Raw genomic sequence first — 16330 nt, 5'->3', positions numbered from 1 at the left:
TTGGAGAGTTGAGTTTTAAGTACAGGAGTTAAAATATTTGAACAAAACGTACATTGATAATTCAGATCATTGCCTATATGAGGTGAAATTAACTTAAAAATCTTTATGAATGCTCTTCATTCCATAGCAGAAGGGAATGCTGAAAGAAAAGGAAAGGAATAGTTTACTGGGGAAATGGCCTGGCAAGGTCAATGGATTGATTTTAATTGGATGAGCCATTGCAATGAAACAGTGGTGTTGGTTTAACCCAATGGTTATCTTTTACTCCTGGTACCCTTGTTAATCTGAGCCCTAGCATATAAGAAATGCTCTGTGATCTGTTTCAAATGTCCCCAGTGCTGACGCACCTAAAAACCTGTGTGGTTTGTCCTTGAATGAGGTATTACTGTAGTGAGAATCTCGTGACGGTAGCGTCAACGCCTTCTAACCAGGAGGCTGTCAGACCTTGGAAGCTCAGCAACTACAAGGGCCAGAGCCCTGTAATGGAAACTCGGGTTCCACTGTAAGTGTTGGTGGGCCAGCAGGTGGCAGTCTTCCCCCTGGATCAGAAATCCCATACAATGATCCAGTATGGCAGCAGGACAATATATAGACGTGTTATAGGACGTGCCGTGCAGTTGAGGCCCTTGGGCTTTTAAAGATCCCACAACACTGTTCTGGACAGTAGGACACATCACCCAGGAGGAAGCTGCACTTCAGTGATGAATACAGTGGTCCCCTCTTACAGATAAAGTGGTTTTGCATTCTTTCATGATAGAGAGCCCTTGTTAGCGCTCTATAGTAAGGAATAACAATATTGAAAAGAATTTGAGGACCTATTTGTGCACTAGTGCCTTGGGCATATTGAAAAGGCACCTTATTCTCTTGATTTGACCACACATTCTGAAAATAATGATTCTGGGGAGAAGGGGGAAACTCTTCCCCAACCTGTTTTCCATTTATCGCAATCTGTTACTTCCCAGTTGGGGGCTAATGAATTAAAAGGTCCTCTTCTTTAAAAGGTGAATGTCAACTGCTTATTTCTCATTCGAGAGGAAGATTAACTTAGCCTGATGCTGAATGTTTAGTGAATGCGGTCTGATGATCGTATCTAAAAGGTCACAAATGATTGTATTGTTTTTTGATTTGCCACCGATTGCCTTATTTGTGTTGACGATCGTTCCAAAAATAGTTTTGATAAAACGTAGAGGGGTATTACAATGAATGTACTACAGAACGATAGCATCTTCAAAGTCCACCATAGGTGGAAAACGTGACACGATTCCGTCCTAATGCCATCCCGCTGACATCACTGAGAAGCAGTAGGCCGCTGCGATTGGACAGGTCCTGGGCCAATCGCAGCGAGGCCCGCAGACACACAGATGGGAAGAGTTTAAAACAGAAAGAAAGGTTTTGGAAAGTGGTCCAAAACTTTTCCAAAGGGAACTAAAGTGGGGAAAACGACAGCGACCGAGACGAGGAAGTCTTCCACGCACCCCCGTGAAGCTTCACTGCGGCAGAGCGGACGGTTTTGTAATTTTGCTGTTCAAAATCTGTTCTATTTCTCCTTTTTGTTTTTAAATCGACTGTGAACGAAACATGTCAGGACATTTCGTCAGAGGACCTGCGTATGGACTTTCGGCCGAAGTGAAAAACAAGGTAGGATTTATATACATGTTGCTCTGAGTGGATATTTCACATCACAAACAGCTTGTTCTCTAGAAACGTTTAATAGAATAAGGGAGACAACTCCAGTCCACTGCGATTCTATCAAAATTTAGATTACCAGTAGCTTGTCATGCACACGGCACAGAGCGCATAAATAAATAAACCGGTAACATCGGTTCTAAATCTATTTTTATTGCTCATGCACAACTTAGCTGGGAGGGGGACAGACCCCACCAAAAAACCTTGAATTTTGACGGGTTAAAATAACCCCAACGTGATCTAAAGACACCTGTTAACATGTGCTGGTGTATACCACCGTTTAAAGAAGCGCGCATACTGGCGATTGTAGAGCTCCCCATCATTAACTTAATGCACCTACAAAGACTACAGGGAAACAGGGATTCGAACTGCTTGTTTAAAAAAAAAAAAACCCTGTTGTTTTCAAGCGATGTTTTTTGTTTCTAGCTCGATTAGTAAGCGACTCAGGTGATGCTGATGTCGAGTGACGGTTCTTTGATGTCCAGTCGGTGATCGCTCTTTCGCCACACGCTCTCAGTGCGATAATTCGGTACTGGGGACGTACTGTATAAAGTATTTAACAGTTATTTCATGAGTCAAGACCGACAGCTGAGATTACATTTCCAAGTGGGATAGAAAAATAGCTTCGTCCTCTGTTTGAGATAACGAGGGGAGCCGATTTTTTTTTTTTTGGAGACGTCTGATAGAAACCCGCTCTTTGATACTTGGACAAGCTTTGCTTTCTCCGCAGTACACTGGGTCTCGGGTCTTAATTAACCGATGAGGAAGGCGTTGGACGTTCACTTCATCTTGAAGTTTTCACAGCTTAACGCCTCACAGCTCTTTCCTTTTCTGTGTAAAGTGAGCCCCAGGTGGGAGGTATCCACTGGGTTGGTAGAAGAGACCAAAGTAGAATCCAGACCGATCTCTCACTGAGACTCATGCACAGGACTAACGCTAACTGCTTCTGTACGGTCAAGTATCGGTGCACAGACCTGAGAATGTCCCAGCGAAGATGGTAACAAAAGGATACAGGGTAAATTACTTCCTTTAAATCGAGAAGTGCCCCCACTTTAATTGCTGTGGGTCTGTTGACATCAACAGGAGGAATTTAATTTCCTCAGAAGCTGGAAGAGTCGGTATAATCAGACATTGTCCACGCAGCCCTGTCTCGGGCCCAGCAGCTGTTGGGAATAAATGATATGATTAAATTGGCTGGAAATACTCCTAGAGCTAGAAATACAAGTGTGACACGTGCTGGACGGTCAGATGGTTCTGAATTTCCCCATCTTCTTTATAAAGGTGTCTGGAAAATCTCAGCTTATTTTTAGCAGGTCTCCCAATTCCACAGTTAGTATGAAGGCCCTCTGGGGAAATGGTGTCCAGTGTCAGCTGGTCTTCTAGGTCTGGTTAAATCGGCAGTGCCTGAAGAGCTGGGAGAAGCTGTTCAATTGGCCCAATTAAGATGCTAACGAGCTGATTCGGGTCATTAAGATAAGAATCCAGCATCTGCTCTGGGCCTCTGGGTTAGTGGTTGGGCACCCCTGACCTGCATGTTTGATCCAGCGGTAGGAACTTGACCTTTCTATATTCTGTACATATTATAAATCTATTACCTTTGATGTGCTTTCTACATAAAGGTCATGTTCTTCTACCAATTAGTTGTGAGGTTGTGTAACCGAAAATAAGTTTTGGAGGGGGGAATGGGTTCCCTAGGACAAAGAACAGTCCAGAGAGATTTTTTGTGTGCTTAGAAATTGCCTTTATCAAGGCCCATTTACACTGATGGTAAAACACGACATTATTGGACTTGTCTCAATAGAAGCTCAACTCAATAGTCCAATTTTAAATCAGAAATGCAATATTGGCCAGCACAATCCTATTTAATCATTTAATTACCTACTACATGCTTTTACTCTGGTGAACATGCAGTGCAGAAAATTTCTATTATGTGTAAGTACAAGGGTATAGTGGTACAAAAAGTAAAATAAAAACAACATGAAGCAGGGTGTTCCCAGTACTACATGGTATCCACATTGTCAAGTACGTACTTTATGCCCATGGTGAAGAAGCACAATTAACATGTTGCATCGCCAGGTTGAGATTTGAAACAGTCTGTGCAGTACAGTGTAAGAGTAGCTGAGGGATGAGAGAGCACAGGCGCTGTTGGAACACGAGTCTTGAGGCCTGTGGTCTAGGGTCGAGTGACTGTACCTCTGGAGTGTAGGGTCCAGTCTCCAGGCAGTATCTACCAGTGCCACTGGTCCAGGACCAGGCGTGCAGTGGTGGAGAAAATGAATGGCAAGAACGTGCTCGGATTGATACTGGAAACAGTCGGCAATGTCTGGGATGGGATGTTCATCGGGTGGCCTGACCTTTTCTTGATTTTTTTTTTTTCGTTTTTTGACGCCTTGGGGGGCGGGGGCATATTGCACTTTCATTACAGGTGAATGAAAAATAAACAATTTCTCTTTCAAACTAATTTTATCATCTTTACCCACAGTATTATTGGAGTAGCATTTAGAAATGTTCAGTTTTTTTGGAACAATGATGTTGGGTTTGTTTTTGCAAATTTCAGACAAGTTAATTAAGAATCAGGAAGGTTGGAATAAAGACGAAAGTTAATGCATTTCAGGGTGTTCCCTAACACAGATCCTCCAGAAGATTGAGGATGTTGGGGTCCCGTCTATACATGCACCACTACCTCAGAGATATGGGTGATGCTTGTGTCTTCCTGCAGAAATTATCAATTTAATTCCAAGGAGCTTCTTAAACAAATTCAAAACATGGATGGGATAGGGGGTATTACAACATAGCAGCATCTTAATTGCATAAGGTTGTTTATAACAAACATTAACAAGTAAGAATCCATTGAGAGAGTAGGCTACAGTCCTCAAACACACTGGCCATCTTGTACTGTCTGCATAGCTACAGATTCTGTGCACTCTGTCACAGAAGCTGACTTTTTGAAGCCCTTCATCTCTTACATTATCACCTGTTGACTCTGACCTGTGTCTCCTGGTTGGTGTGTTGTGGTATGTAGCCACCTGTTAAGTAACTCTTTACTTTAAGAATCTGGTCTGCTTAGCTAGAGCTTTTAAAATAGCCCTTGCTATATGAAAGTTGAGTTATTCTACTGGAGTTGCACAGGGCCCTTGCAAATGTGATGTGCTGTTGCTTTTAACTGGAAGGTGCCTCTTGGGCAGATGCTTTCTAGATAACCATTTCTGATCATGGGATGTATCTTTTAAAAATTCTTTATGCACACCTGGAAGAGCCAAATGGTGTGTTTTTCACGTCTTGACTCATAACTCACAGGGTAGGAAGTGTAGGCAGACTTTTGTATCCGCCCACCTTTGAACCACTCACCAATGAGCATGTCACAGGCAGCCCCGCCCAGTGACGGAGGACCACTGCTCATTGGAAGAGAGTCCATCACTGAAAGCACTGCATTCCTGCAGGCACCTGGGAGGAGGCGGGGGTCACTGAGAGCTGAAAGAGCCCAGACTTGGGTTCTGTCCATTGACCCTTGGCAAGTTCTCAAGCTTTCTTGAGCTGCATCCTTCAGAGAAGATTTAAAATCAATTTTTGTGAGCTGTTCTATACTGACTGGTGTCTACAGGTGATGCTGGATAAAGGCAGATACACTGATCCCTGAAGCACAGGGGACAAGGCAGAACTGAGAGCATGACCTCTTGTACACTGATATCAGGGGGGCATCAGTCCATCAGAAGACCACAATGAAGGTGACAATTAAGAACCCTTTGTTGAAAACCCTTGGAAAGTGAGGGTAGATTATGCAGACCTCAAACAGAAGGCCCCTGGAATCACAGCCAGGACCCGAAAGCTGTGAGGCTGCACTGCAGCATGCTGTCCAGGACTAATTCAATACGTAAAAGATGTATACCATCATCCATACCATCGGGTCAAGACCTCCAAGCATCTCCTCCTCAAGGGCCCATGGCCAGCTTTGCACCCTGAATTTGTATTTATTTCAAACACTTATCACACGTAAATGATGGGTTAAAAATCTATAAAACGGATATCTCAAATTTAATTCTTAGAGGTCCTAGTGCATTTCTTTTTCATTGTTTTCTTAATTTGATATGCATAGGATTTTTCTTAAGGTCATTTATAGCTATTCTGAGGTGGGATATCGCCAGACTAACATCCTTTATTGTTGCTAACTGTTGCTGAAAGGCTGATCAACGCTTTCATCTTCTCTGGAAATGATTACTGTAGCTCCCTACTCGCTGGGGTTTTTAAATCCACAGTGAACAAGCTATAGTAATGTATATCCGGAATTCAGCAGCCAGAATCCTGACCAGGTCTGGTGCAAGTGATCATGTTAGTCTTATCCTAGAGTGTTTGCACTGGCTTCCCGTCAGATTTCAGATTAACTTCAAAATCCTCATGTCTACCTATAAGGCTCTTGTCTAGTACCTGTTTGTTAGTATCATCCTATTCCTCACTTTGCAACCTTCATTCTTCTAATTCTGGACTCCTATAAGTCCCCCAAGTCTGTCTACACTCTGCGGGTGCCAGGGCCTTCTCCTGCTATGCCCTAAAGCTCTGGAAGTTTATCAAAACTCAAAACCATCTTTAGAAGGGCTTTTATGTAACTGGTTCTGTCTGCCCCATTACTTTCCCACTGTATTCCAAACACTAATTGTAATTGTAATTCTACTGTCTCCTCTCATTATGTATCTTTTTTTTCTGTAAAGCACTTTGCGAAGCCATTTTTTAATGGCGCTATATACATTTATTATTTACAGGGCATAATCAGTTTTTCATTTAATTAAAAACCCTCCAAGCCAGGATAGACACATCACAGCTATGGTGATGCATGTGGTGATGAAGTAAATCGGCTATGAGATATCCGAGGGTTCCCGACTATCCAGGACCTGACCGTCTGAGCCCCCCTATATTAATACCTGCAGGATCCAGCCCTGCTAGACCCAGATCCTTGTGCCTTAGCAGTATCCGAGTTATCATTCATAGTTTTCTATTCTATTCATACTAGGAATTCCAGTTCTCAGCCTCTGACCTCTGCCTTTTCCAGCAGCATTTGTCCTTTAATGATCCCTCCCACCCATTACCTTTGGTAGGAAGGAGTAAGGGACACATCAAAATGAAGAGTCTGTAGTCTTTAGCACTGCGCCTTTTTCGTCATCTTTGTCCTTGCTGGTAAAGCAACATCAGCGACCACAGAACCCAGGTTCTGTACAGCCAGGGGCTCTGTGCACACCCCCGCATCCGTGCCGAGTCTCTCTCCCCTAGGAAGCCAGCTGGCTGCGTCCCGCTGTCTCTCTGATGGGTCCCAGGCCAGCAGGTGCTCGGCCCCATCGGGCGCCTTATAAGGAATCGGCGTGCTCGGCTGAGGCTTTTAAGCTGTGACCTGGTGTAAACAGTTTGGAACATGCTGGAGCCTGGAATTCCCCCTTGATTGAGATTGAACACTCGGCGTTGCAGAAGGACTGTGGATTGCGGGCGTCGATCATAGATCGGACCCCTTTACCTGCCTCTGCAGAAATGAGGCAGCTGGAAATGTGCCCCCACCCCATCACTTCCTATCTGCAGATCTAACGTGAACTGGGTATTCTTCAGCCTAATGTTCAAATGTAGCTCTTGTATCTTTTGCTTGGCCATACATTGTCGCCATCAGACCTTTTCATTTCCTTCCCAGAGTGCACACACAACATTGGAGACTCCCAGTTCTGGTCCCGGACGAACACCTGCTTTGCTGATTTCCATTCCAGCCGAACCTACTCACTTAATTGAAGCAATGAGTTAATTGATTGCATTTGCAGGTTTTACATTTTTATTTGCTTTGGAAATGCAGAAAAAATAAATACAACACCAACATGTTGTAAGAGCTGGAAACGATCATGAAACCTATTATTAAGTCAATTAAGGGTTTAATTGTGCAGCTGAGAGCTGGACTGGAGCGCAGACCAGCACGAGTTAGGACGTCCCGGACTGTGTTGTATGAAACAGTCCTGCAGCTCTGTTGTAAGGTAGCAAACCACTTGAGGTCAAATACTTGTTTTTTTCGTGGTTCAACAGCACAAGAAATGAGTGAATGGCAATTAAGTCTTGGGCCCACTCACAGCCAAATGTATGAAGGTCGGGGTGGTGCTCTGAGCCGTTTAACCAATGGCAGTCATTACAGGATTGTGTTTGGGGTTTTTTTATCAAGTAAAAAAAAAAATACATCTGCTCTTTTAAAAGATGGCTGGAATAGGAAGGGGAGGGGTGTTTTCCGAGCCCATCTGCTTCAAAGAAGCTGGATCAAAGGAATCTGATTGAATTTCTCTGACCGTGAAAGCCCCCCCCCGCCCTTGGTTGTAACTGGAAAAACTCTGTCGGCTTGGCAGCAGTGGAGAGCTGGGGGTTTTGTTTAGCTGTAAAAGGCCAGGTTTTTGACGAGCCGGGCTGCAGCCGGGAGCTGTTTCTCCCAAGTTTGGTGTGTTGGATTGTGTTGTTGGGATTTTGGACTACCTGTTTGTGTTGGCTGTGCTCTTCCCCCGTCAGAAGAAAAAAAAGGGAGGAATTTTAAAAGCATCACCGGAGGGAGGAGGGGCTGGGGGTGACTGCCAACTTCAAAATATTAATGGGGGTCTCGTGCGCCAACGAGGAAGACCAGACCACGCTTAGCGCTGAGCGAATGTCACAGGGTGTTTGGTTCTCTTTGTTGCATTTTCAGATTTTTTATTTTTATCAATAAGAACTGCCATTTTTGGGGGGATATCCCGAACTTACCAGTTTGGAATAGGTGCACTCGCTGTCACAAGCTCTGAATCGGCACCAGCAGGATGAAGACTGTTTGCCAACCTGTGCCCACTGTTTGCCCACCTGCAATCAGATGGGAGGTCAGCTCCTCAGTGCCTTTCGGGTGAGGTGGCACCAGCAGGGCGTTACCCCACTGTCCACTGTGGAGGGCTTCAGGGTCACTGTGGCAGGGCGAACTGAGGTTCCCCCTCATCAAGCAGCCTAGCCTATCCCAGCAGCACTAGGCAGCCGGGGGGTTCCTGGTATCAGCTGGTTAACGACATCGCCCAGCCTGGATCTGGGCAGTCTGGACAACAGTGCTCCGAGCCTTTGCTCCACTCGCTGGGCACTCGCTTTCAAGAGTTTGTTAGGCGATCTGTGAAGCACTAGGATATGAAGAAGAAGTCCTCAAGGTCTAGGGTCTCTCAGGGCCAGAGCCGAATCTAGGTTCTGTAATCCAAAGCCTGGATCCTGGAGGAACACTATTCTAGTTTTTGCTTTAGCTGAGTTTATCACAGGCTAATTTATTTCATCTGTGTGTTTGGGGCAGATTTGCATGTTGGTTTTCAGCTCTCCAGAGGTCAGATGGGGCTTGTACTTGGTATAAACCTTGTACCGATTTCTGAGTTTCAGCACTGCCCTCAATCAGGGGTGTTACCTGAAATGTAACCAATTGCACCGGAGCAGACATAAAAACTTCTCATTATGGGTGTCATTCCAACCCATGTCTCAATCAATTGATCAACCAGTAAGAGCTGCTTAGTCTGAAATAACTATTTAAATAATTTTGCAGATGTTGTTCCTGGCTGGAATGAAACCTAGCAGACTGTTCCTCCAGTAGCAGAGCTGGGAAGCATTGATCTTAAGCCCAGTGATGATACAGGATCACATCCCTGGTTATTCACAATAGCTCAGCCTCCAAGGCAAGGCTGTTAACTCAGAAGGAGGAGTAAGAATGATGTGTTTTAGATTTAAGCCTAACTGGGAAAAGAGGATTATAGTTATGAATTGTGACATCTTGTTTGGTCACCAGCATCTTGCAGAAGAAAAAGGTTCTGGCACCAGGTTTAATTTTGTTTTGACAAAAACTGCACAGGGCACTCCACGGATTTTCTTCCTGAATTCCCTTTGACCCTTGACCTTTGTCACCCCAGCTGGCCCAGAAGTATGACCACCAGAAGGAGGAGGAGCTGCGCCTGTGGATCGAGGAGGTGACGGGTCGGAGGATCGGGGACAACTTCATGGAAAGCCTGAAGGAGGGAGTCATCTTGTGCGAGTGAGTAGGGGAGACTGGTGTACCTCAAAACCGCACAAACAAATCGTTCCAAGTTAAGGGCCATTTCATACCAAATACCCCTGGAGCCGAGTGTTACTTTCCAAGAGGGTGGGGGGGGGTGCAAAATTTGCTCCTAAAGAGTAAAATCCTTCATTCTGAAAACAAAATGCAATAAATAGAGAACATTCCAACAGAATGGGAGGTTGCGTTAATTAAATGGAGAAAAGGAGGGGATTGCATGTAAGTTCATGGGATGAGTAGGAGAAGTGAAATCTGTCCCGAGAATGGCAGGGAGTGTCTAAGTTCAGGTGTAGCTGAGGGGAACTCTCTGCTGCTGGTTAGCAATGGTGTCAGACCTTAGAAAAATTCCAAACAGAGGTTCCTAATTGTTGCAAGGTGACATTGAAATCCTGGAAGTTAAGCAATAGGCTTTGGAGCGGCCTAGATATTTTTTTCCGATTGCACAATCATACACCCACCTGGGGAATCAGTATTGTGAGTGTTATTTGGGTTGCAACAGCTGTACTTAATGCAAAAAAAAGTGAAAGCAGGGGGTTTTCACCTGCAAGAAGCCAATTGGATTTCCTGATCACCAAACAGAGCGAGTTCTATAGTTCCAGTTGAGATGTTTTTTTTGTTCAAATGGAGAAGTCCTTTTATTGGCAGGTATTTGTAGCAAGCTAGCTGGCCACGCATTGTGATTCTCCTATACCGCTGCAGCTGAACCTGTTTTTTCCCCTCCTCTCTGCATTATGTCTTGCCAAAACAAAAGTAAAAAATGCCATGAGCTTAAAGTCAGTGTTTGCCATTGCTCCCAGTGAAAACCTTGCCTGCACAAAGCCGGCCAAAGGTTCGAGAGCAGAGTTGTGAATTGGCAAAAGCACAACAGGACAGCATCTCACTGCAGCTCTTCCCAGCCCTGCTCCTGTGTCAGCTGGATTCTCAGGGGCTGAACAAATAGCTTGACCGACAAAACCTTTATTTGGTGTCCGCTTCAAAAACAATTACAACTATTTATGAATGATTGTAAAATCTCCAACAGTTCTTGATTAGGAAAAAGTAACTTTAAAAAGTGGTCTAATTCCTGAAGCAGGTTAATCACTCATGAATCTAAGAATGCTGGAAATTCAGACTGACTTTAGTATGATGCTAGTATACCTTGTGTAGCACAGCGATCTCAAACTCGGTTCCTGTTGAACCTAGGGTGTTCTGTACCCCAAGCAGTCCATTAAATCGAATTGTTTTTGTAGTCTGATGTAAAAAAACCTCATGGAAAAATCCTGAATACTCAAAATACTCACTGCTCTAAAGGTACAGTGACCTATAAAACACCAGAGTCACGGGAGAGGCACCACTACATAACTGACAACCTATTATGTAGTGAGAAAAACTTTAAAATGCTGGAGGACTTCAGAAACTTAAGGTGCCTGACATTGGTTTATGTTTTTTATTCATATTCAGTTAATGATCGATAAATGGTTAGACTGGAAACTTAATCAGACTTAGGTTTGTTTTGTTGGGTATTTAGAATACTAGCCGAGCAGATAAAGGCCATGCTCTTGTAAAAACAAAAAATGACTGATTTGCTTCTTATGTCATTCGTCACCCTGCTTTGCACATTTGTTAGGACAATACAGCGTGTCGGGGACCCAGACACTACTTCAATAATATTAAATCCAGAGGAATCTACTTGCAGGATGGTCTTACCCAGTCCAGAGCAGACCTTTGGTACAGTCTGCTGTTCCATTGCACAGCTAAATACATTAATAATCCATCAAGTAAATGATTGGCTTGCTGTCCCCAGCTCCTTGGCTGGAATTGGTTGTAATGGCTCCTGTATTGATTGACCAATACTTGATCAAGACTCTGTTTTTCACAGGTTGATCAACAAGCTTCAGCCAGGATCGGTTAAAAAGATCAGCAACTCTCCCCAGAACTGGCATCAGGTGTGTTTATCCATGAGCTCCTTCCTGCTTCTTCTACAGCAGAGCCCTGCAGTCCTGGATCTGTAGCGTCCTGGTCAGAGATCTTATCTTTCAAACATGAGAATGGATACAAACAGGAGGAGGTGATGTAGAAGAGTATTGTATTTGGTGGAGGGCTATCAGATCCAAGCTCATTAGAGTGCCAGCAGCTAATTGGATGGAATTATTGGATGAGCCATTTCTTGAAGAACTCCCATGTGGCAACATGGCTGGATAGCTTGTTCCATACCCTTTCCACCCTTTGTGTAGAGATGTGCCTCATTTATGAAATGAACGTCTTCCTCAGTCACCACTAACTGTACTGTATGTCCTCTGTTCCCTGTTTGACATTACTGATGCTGAAGCAATTTCTTTATTGCTATCTGTAAGGATTTTGAAGTCTTAAACTGAGCAAATTACAAACCTGGGCATTTCTTTGTTGTGCCTTTTAATCTGTGTGTGCGTGTATTAGGGCATTTTGTGTGACGATCATGCTTTTACTTTGGTTGTGGTTTTTTTATTCCAAAACAATGTGTAACTTGGATTCGTTGAGCAAATGCTCAGCTCCAATTAAGGTGTTTTGTATTTACTGTAATGTGAGCTAAATACCCTGTGGCTTTAAAAGGACCAGGGCTGGAGAGCCTCCTTTTGTTGGCTTTTTAATTTATTTGTCCAAAGATGATGTATGATGAGTGTGTTTCTCTTTCCCTGCGCAGCTCGAGAACATCGGGAACTTCATCAAAGCCATCACGGACTACGGTGTGAAGCAGCACGACATCTTCGAAGCCAACGACCTGTTTGAGAACTTCAACTACACGCAGGTTCAGAGCACGCTCATCGCCCTGGCTGGAGTGGTAAGACGGACAAAATACTGTTTCTCTGGCTGGCTGTTTGGCGGCTTTGATTTCATGCGCTATTAACCTTTGACTGAAAGAAATGGCCTCAAAGACTTCCAAGGTGTAGTTGAGGGATGTAATAGCATCAATTTTTTTTCCTTTTTTGTCCACAGTTTCTCAGTTGGGGTAACAAAATTGACTTCTTTCTTTGTCTGCCCCTTCTTTCTAACATTTTGAATACTGTATCCGATCCTGCTTCAATCTCCTCTGTTCAAGAACTTGGTTCTTTTAATCTGCACACATAGGACAGCAAACAGATTTCGATATCGGAAGACCACAAACTGAGGGATTAGGCATATTGTCAAAATAGTACAGATTTTTTAAATGTCTCGATGAGGGGTGGTGCAGTGAGTTAGTAGTGAGTGTAGTAGCCCCACAGCTCAGGGGTCCTGGGTTCAGTTCTGGCCTTGGGTGCTTTCTGTGTGGAGTTTGCACGGTTTCCCTGCCTTGACATGGATTTTGTTTTTTGCTGGGTGCTCAGGTTTCATGCTATCTGGGTTACTTGTTCCATTTCAAAATTGTCCCTTGAATGCAAGTGTGCCCTGCCTTGTGACCCTTTACTTTGACACAGCATGCCCCTTTGTGGATAACCACTTCCTGGAAAAGGAGAGATAGGTGGATCTCTCTGTAATAAACTGCAATCTTCATGTTCTTTTTCCTTGGACAGCTCAACAGCTGTGTTCAGGGAGATACAAAGAATTTATCCAATCACTGGGTAATAATTACTGCAAAGGTGCCATGGATCATCTTGATTTCACCCCTGTACCAACACGATTCATGAGATTTAACCTCTAGCTAGTCAGCTCCTGACCATTTGTCATGGAAGTTTTGTAGGCACAGCCTGTCTCCAGACTTGCATGCAATAACCTTTGTGGGCACCAGAGGGCAGACTGAAGCCGCTGGCGTGACTTGTGCTCTTCCACTCCATCAGGCCAGGACCAAGGGCTTCCACACGAAGCACGACATGGGGGTGAAATACGTGGAGAAACAGCAGCGCCGCTTCAACTCTGAGAAGCTGAAGGAGGGGCGCAATGTCATCGGCCTGCAGGTCAGAGCCCTGTCTGGACTGGGGAAAAGAAGGACTATCTGATAGATGTGTGTGATGCATTTGTGAAGTTGTGTAAGGGAATGATAGGGAAGGGTGGGAATCAAACCTCTAGAGAAGGTGGTTCTAATCTTGCAGCCTGTTCTGTTGTCCAGAGAGGACTTGTAAAGACTTGTGGATCAACCCTCCATCAATGCCCATAGCCAGAGTGTTGCCTTAGCGGTAACACTTTTGGTTTCAACCTGCCCAAAGCACAGGGGCATGAGGAGGTCTGGCAGATCATTCAGGGTAGCACGGGGTGAGTTGGTGACAGAGCCGGGACTTGAGCAAGGAACCTCCTGTTAAGTGTGACTCTCTACCTGAATTTCACGGGACATTCACCCAGCTTCCAGCATTCTGCTTATGCATGGAGAATGACAGTTTTCCTTTGCCCACCACCCCCCCCCCACCCCAACCTTCTTTCTAGATGGGCACCAATAAGTTTGCCAGCCAAAAAGGCATGACCTCATACGGAACTCGGCGTCACCTTTATGACCCCAAGACTGGTGTGGAGAAGCCCATGGACCAGTGCACCATCAGCCTGCAGATGGGCACCAACAAGGGAGCAAACCAGGTGAGCACAAACACAACAGTAACCCACTTGCCTCGAGTCTTTACCCATCTGTGCCCACCGTGAGCCTTGTTATCGGCTGTTATCGGCTTGGCCTCATGCTGCTGTAGGGAATGGGTTTGATTTAGCGAGTCTACACCAGCCGGTTGGACACCAGCAATTCCTGAAACTCCCAGGGTTCCACAGGCTGGAGGTGATGTCAATGAGATGCTCCAATGAGCTTGTGATGTTGTCAGATGAAGGGCTATGAGGGGCAGGCGGGAGAGCGCCGTGCTTCACAAGCTTGGATGCTGCCCTCCATTTAAAAACCTATTCGGTGGGTGCTTCAGGGCGAAACATGGGAAATTCTGAACAGGAAGATTTGAGTTCCCACAAGCTCGGGCAGCAACAGAAGGAGAGCAGACTACGAGTGTGAGAGGCAGGGCTAGGGGCAAAGGTGGAGGAGGGAAAGAGTGCAGACAGGAAGTGGCTCCTCGGGTCGAAAGTGACGCTTTCCTGTCTCTGCCCCCTGCAGTCTGGCATGACCGCCCCGGGCACGAAGCGGCAGATCTTCGACCAGAAGCTGGGCATGGAGAAGTGCGACACCAGCACCGTCTCGCTGCAGATGGGCACCAACAAGATGGCATCGCAGCAGGGTATGACCGTCTATGGGCTCCCGCGTCAGGTCTTCGACAGAAAGTACTGCGTCTCCCCGGATTACCTTGACGACGGCGAGAACGCCTACGACCACGACTCCAGCTACCAGAACTACTCCGACTAGAGCCGTGCGTGGGAGTCGGACCCAGCCCGATCCGACCCGCCCTGCCCCGCCTTTCATACTGGCGTGGGCACTAGGGCGAGTATCCCTTCCTCTCTCCTTCCCAACTCCTCCCTGCATTTCTAGTTCTGGCTCTTGTCAGTAGGTGATTTTAACTTTGTTTTAAAGTATTGAAAGATTTTTAAAAGTGACCAAAAAATAATCCATACTTGCCAAGTATTTTAGTTTTTAAAACCCAGATTTTACTGTGATTATTGAAGCCCTGTCTGGAGTACAGTAGATTAATCCCCAGCCTTGTTGATTGTGTTGGTGGAGGGCTCAGTGGTGTGGGAACATCCTAATGGAATTGCTTCTGTGTTCCCCCAATAAATGCTTTGTCCTCGGATTTCTAAAATACCAACCTGGCTTTCCTTAGGTGTGGAGATCTTGCAATTTAAGGCATTGCTGTGCTGTTAGCGGACCTTATCTCTTGCAGAACATGCAATCCGCCCATAAGAACTTCAGCAATAGGGATCTTGATCTCTTTAATCCAAAACAGGGGCAGGATAATATAAGATCTGCCCCATCCTTTACCTCCAAAAGAAGTCAATTTCACTCAAGCTGAGGTCACATACCAAAATGGCACTACTTGTTCAGACACACTACTTGCTTTTTTTTTTCCCCACCCAAGATCTCGGACACACACGGTGCCTCTGATCGTTTAATTGCAAAATGTAGTATTTCCAAAATTTTCTATTGGGTAACTTTCGCTGAAGTGAATGTGCCTCTCAGTAAGAAAATAATTATACGAATTATTTTAATTTACATTGGGTTGGAACACAAATCAAAAACCAAAGACCTTCCTGGAAGTGAGTTGGACTTCTGTGTTCCAGACATTCCCCCTTAACCATGTTTTCTCCCACAAATACATTGACCTTTGACCTCAGCTCCCAGGGGTCTTAGTGATGCACATGATGTTTGTACTGAGTGGGTGGAATTCTATAAATCTGCCTGGAAGGAGCACGGAGAATCCAACTGCATTTTTTGGCCTGAACTGACCCAGTATCTGGAGATGGTACTGCGTCCTGTGCAAAACAGTGCCCATTTTTAGGCAATAACACCCTATACCTAGAATTGTAGGCAGGAACAGGACACAATTACAGCTATTGATTAGCTTTAACTTGCACGTCACTGACACTGACAGGGCAGATCTGCTGTCTTCAGGTGTTCGTACAGTGACAGATTTAGAGAGAGGTCCCTGTATGCAGCAGTTATCCTGTCGCAGTGATGACAATCTGACATCACTTGCAGACTGTCAAGTGCGAAGGTCTGAATTTGAAACATGAAGTCACGTTTCACGAAGGTTC

General features: G+C 45.0%; 1 protein-coding gene across 1 annotated transcript; it reads left to right on the top strand.

Moving 5' to 3' along the window:
• The first annotated feature begins 1373 nt into the window (after nucleotides 1–1373).
• On the top strand, nucleotides 1374–15826 carry cnn1b (calponin 1, basic, smooth muscle, b). Its single transcript, XM_088603602.1, has 7 exons — nucleotides 1374–1638; nucleotides 9591–9712; nucleotides 11592–11658; nucleotides 12393–12530; nucleotides 13504–13620; nucleotides 14084–14230; nucleotides 14742–15826. Exons 1-7 carry the CDS (start codon nucleotides 1579–1581, stop codon nucleotides 14985–14987), a joined length of 897 nt encoding a protein of 298 aa, XP_088459728.1. The 5' UTR covers nucleotides 1374–1578; the 3' UTR covers nucleotides 14988–15826.
• The last annotated feature ends 504 nt before the right edge of the window (nucleotides 15827–16330 follow it).

Source organism: Lepisosteus platostomus, chromosome 13 (genome assembly GCF_059453375.1).
Source record: "Lepisosteus platostomus isolate fLepPlt1 chromosome 13, fLepPlt1.hap1, whole genome shotgun sequence".
NCBI lineage: Eukaryota > Metazoa > Chordata > Actinopteri > Semionotiformes > Lepisosteidae > Lepisosteus > Lepisosteus platostomus.
The sequence above is the reverse complement of the archived record's forward strand: the minus strand, read 5'-3'. Positions and strand labels throughout refer to the sequence as shown.

Excerpts from the sequence above, each read along its gene's own strand:
- cnn1b (XM_088603602.1), top strand. The coding sequence starts at position 1,579 with ATGTCAGGACATTTCGTCAGAGGACCTGCGTATGGACTTTCGGCCGAA. Across the intron at positions 11,659-12,392 it reads CTCCCCAGAACTGGCATCAG|CTCGAGAACATCGGGAACTT; the intron begins GTGTGTTTATCC and ends TTCCCTGCGCAG. Across the intron at positions 12,531-13,503 it reads TCATCGCCCTGGCTGGAGTG|GCCAGGACCAAGGGCTTCCA; the intron begins GTAAGACGGACA and ends CCACTCCATCAG.